Consider the following 4008-nt stretch of genomic DNA (forward strand, 5'->3'; position numbering starts at 1 on the left):
CTAGTATTGCCTTTAGATCCTACAATTGGTATCAGAGCGGGTAGCTCGGTTTTCTTATTTTAAAATGGTTTTGTAATTTTTTTCTTGATTTTACATTCTGTTTTTTTTTTTTTTAATCTTATTAAATTTAGAATTTTTCTAATTTTTTCAAAAAATTTGAAAAATTGAGTTTTAAAAGTCGTTTTCATTAGAATTTTTTTCTCTTGAAACTTGGTTATTAAAACCTTGTTTTTTTTACTTCTTAATCTTTGAAATCTTTTTGATTAAAATCTAAATTTTGGAAAAGTATTTCTCTTTATAAGAATCTTTTAAAAAAATTATTATATTCTCTTCCTTTTTCGAAAAACTTAATTGTTCGAGCTTATGGCAACTACTGGAATAAATGGGTATGGTGAAGGTCAATCTACCACTAGGCCACCTTTGATTTCTATTGACTATAATCTATGGGAATTTGTTTCTAATGGTCCTTTAATTCCTACTAAGATAGTTGATAATAAAGATATTCCTAAAGAAGAAAAAGAGTTTAATGATGAAGATACAAAGAAGTTTTCTATTAACGCTCAAGTCATGAACTGTCTGTTTTGTGCTTTATGTCCTGATGAGTTTAATCGAGTCTCTGCATGTAATTCTGCTAAAGAAATTTGGGATAAAGTCAATCAAAAACAAAAGTACATACCTGGAATGCAAATGTGAATCCCTTTATATAGTAATATGAGGCACGGTGATCATTTTTTGCTTTCTTTGAATCATATCCCTCCTTCTTCCCATGAATTCTTCATGCTATTTAATTTACTTTATAAAAGAGAGAAGACTGGTTGTAATGTACAAAGACTTCAAGGTCATCGGCAATCTCAAATATATTCACATCGAATTGGGTTTTCTTGTCTTTTCCAATAATCACTGTTTTAATGAATAGTGCCAATGCAATCTTGACAACATCTTCGTCATTAGTGAAATTGAACTTCTTGAATGCAGTCACCACATCCTTGCAAGAACTATCCTTTTCATTTGGGTCCTTCAGTCTAATAATGAGTTCTCGCAACCTTTCACCGTTTGTTTCTCTTTCTAATGTTTCCCTGGTTAGCCACAACCTAGTTATCAGGTTAAAATCATCTTTCTTCCCTAGAATGTTAAATGATATAATGTCTGGATTTGCATCCGCTACCTCCCTTAACAAAATGTGGTGTAAAAGTTGTCCATTAAAAACAAGATCTATATCCAACAATGGACCAAAGGCAGTTTTCCTATACAATCTCATTTGTTATTCTGTCAACTTATTCTTAATCATAAAGGCAGTTTTGTGGACTTGGCAAGAGACTTTAACAAGGAAATATTTCTCGGCAAGGACATCCATTTTACCAATTTGACAAGTGTGTACATTACAACAATTAGTAAACAATCGCATAATAGATATCTCAACGATCGTGTAACAGTTAGCTAAACGAATACATAACATATAGCTAAACGATCGCACGATATAAACCTAAACAATCACACAATAAATTTCTAAATGATCTCGTATCAGTTAGCTAAACGATTGCATAATAGATAGCTAAACGATCGTACGATATAAACCTAAATGATCACACAATAAATATTTAAACGATCTCGTAACGGTTAGCTAAATGATCGCACAATATAAACCTAAACGATCACACAATAAATATCTAAACGATCGTGTAACAGTTAGCTAGCGATCGCATAACAGATAGCTAAACAATCGCACGATATAAACCTAAACGGCCACACAATAAATATCTAAACGATTGCATAGCAGATAGCTAAACGATCGCACGATATAAACCTAAATGATCGCTTAATATTCTCTATTCGATCGTTTAATAATCTCTATTCGATCCCTTAGTAATATCTATCACTTCTTTAAACACTCGTGTAGAATTCTCTATCTGACCGCTTAGTATTCTCTCAACGATCAATTATGAACGAATACGTGATTAAACCCTAAAAGATAGGCAAACCTCGAATATCAACATACATTCTTCAAGGATAAGAGTCTCATACCTTTTAGATCATGACAATAGTGGCAAGTGCATAGAGACGACCAACGAGAAACCTGCGAGGAGTGCCCAGCTGAAGTTCAAAGAGAAAACGAGAGCAAATTCAAGAGAAAATTCTTTGAAGAGAGATGTTTTGAGAAAAAAATGAAGGAAATGACCTATCGTTGTAAAGTATTCATAGAGGCGCGCGGATACCAAATGGTCTGAAGGCTTTTTAAAATCGGGGGTAATTTTGGAGCTTCACATGGGCAAAAGGTGAATGGTAGAAAAGTTTTTAGAAAGAGGGAAAATTGACAAAAATGACCCATTGGAAGTTTGATTTCGTATTTTTAACCTATTTTTGAAAGACAAGTTTTTTTGACCCCCTTGATGATGAAAATGATGTAAGCATGGTAAATATTGGTTGTACAATTACTCTTATGCTCTTTATTAAATTTCCACTTTCAAATCACCAACCTACCAAATTAATTCACATTTTTCACGTAAATTTATTTACAAAAAATTAATTTATCCGAAAACCATTAAACAAAATTATTCACACAAAAATTCCAATTACTTTTATGCCCCTTATTAAATTCCCACTTTCAATTTCAACAACCAACCTACCAAATTAATTCACCAAAAATTCTCCACCTAAATTTATTCACAAAAAAATAATAATAATAATTTATCCAAAAACCATTAACAAAAAATTATTCGCACAAAAAATTCTCCACAAAATTTGATTGATTTACTGAAGGAACTGTTATTCAAGAGTACCTATGAGCAGAAGCGGATCTTTCCAATTCATTGTGACAGAATATCCACATATACATTCAAACGTATAGATATGCATTTACAACACTAAATAACTAGCATGCTTAAAGGATCAATAAATAAGAGACCGAGAGATCATACCAGTTGAAGACTTTTCTTCACAGCAAATCTCGCTTATACTAGTTGAAGACTTTTCTTCACAGCAAATCTCGCTTTCGCTGGAACGACAAGCAATCGTTCAGCAACTCCCAAGTGTCTACCTCGAACAGTTTCCACACGAACAGAAGGAAACGAGGACGACACCACCACTCGGAGCCCTCAGTATTCTCGGAGTGAGAATCCAAAGGGTGGACTTTGTTCGGATTTGGTAGAGAGGAGGAGGAAGAGAGATCGTATACAACGATAAAGCAAGTGGGAGAAAGGCTTGTCTATCGTACAGACAAAATGCTTGATCGTTTAGGTGAAGTATACGATCGTGTAGGAAAAGGTAAGCAATCGTCTATATGTTCGTGTAAGAAAAGCTAAGCGATCGTCTATATGATCGTTTAGAAAAACTCAGGCACTAAACGATCGTTTAATAAATAGCACGCGTGGGTGTAAGCATTAAGCGATCGTTCAACACTATCGTATAGACTCTGATTTTTGCTAAGCGATGACACACTTCAACACTATCTGCAATCCAATTCTTAACACACTATAAGCTATTTCAGCGTCTCAAAGCAATTCTTCATCTTACTCATCCGTTTATGAAAACAGAAGAGACGTCGACCAATTATCCCATAACTGTCCAATTAATAGATAATAAAGATATCACATTATATTCATAACCTATGGTTTAATATCATATATTAACCATAGTATTTTTCCTCCACTAGATATAAATCATATTTATATCCAATTTCCTCCAAATTAATGTATCTCATACATAAAGTTAATTACATCATATATAATTAACTAGTTCAATTATATCATATATAATCGAACACCCTCTTGTCAATTTAAACATTTCAAACTGACCCAAAAACTGATTCTCAACTTATATCCAAGTTACCAAGGGGACCTTATGGACCTATAGCTCGAAGCTCTAACGGTACATGAATAACTGACTAAACTCTTTAGCCACGACCATCCGTTAACTGCCAAACAATCCACTAAAGACAACAACTTAACTCTTCTTACCATAGATATATTTCTATGTCCATTGGATATAACCAATCATCAGTACGATTGACCC

The 4008-nt window shown here is 33.3% G+C and overlaps 1 protein-coding gene across 1 annotated transcript; it reads right to left on the reverse strand.

Moving 5' to 3' along the window:
* Positions 1-784: 784 nt before the first annotated feature.
* Positions 785-1258, reverse strand: LOC120084734 (uncharacterized). Its single transcript, XM_039040558.1, has one exon. The coding sequence runs from the start codon at positions 1256-1258 to the stop codon at positions 785-787; it is 474 nt and encodes a 157-aa protein (XP_038896486.1).
* Between the last annotated feature and the right edge of the window lie 2750 nt (positions 1259-4008).

This window comes from Benincasa hispida, chromosome 9 (assembly GCF_027475165.1).
Source record: "Benincasa hispida cultivar pf3 chromosome 9, pf3_genome.v1.1, whole genome shotgun sequence".
Lineage (NCBI taxonomy): Eukaryota > Viridiplantae > Streptophyta > Magnoliopsida > Cucurbitales > Cucurbitaceae > Benincasa > Benincasa hispida.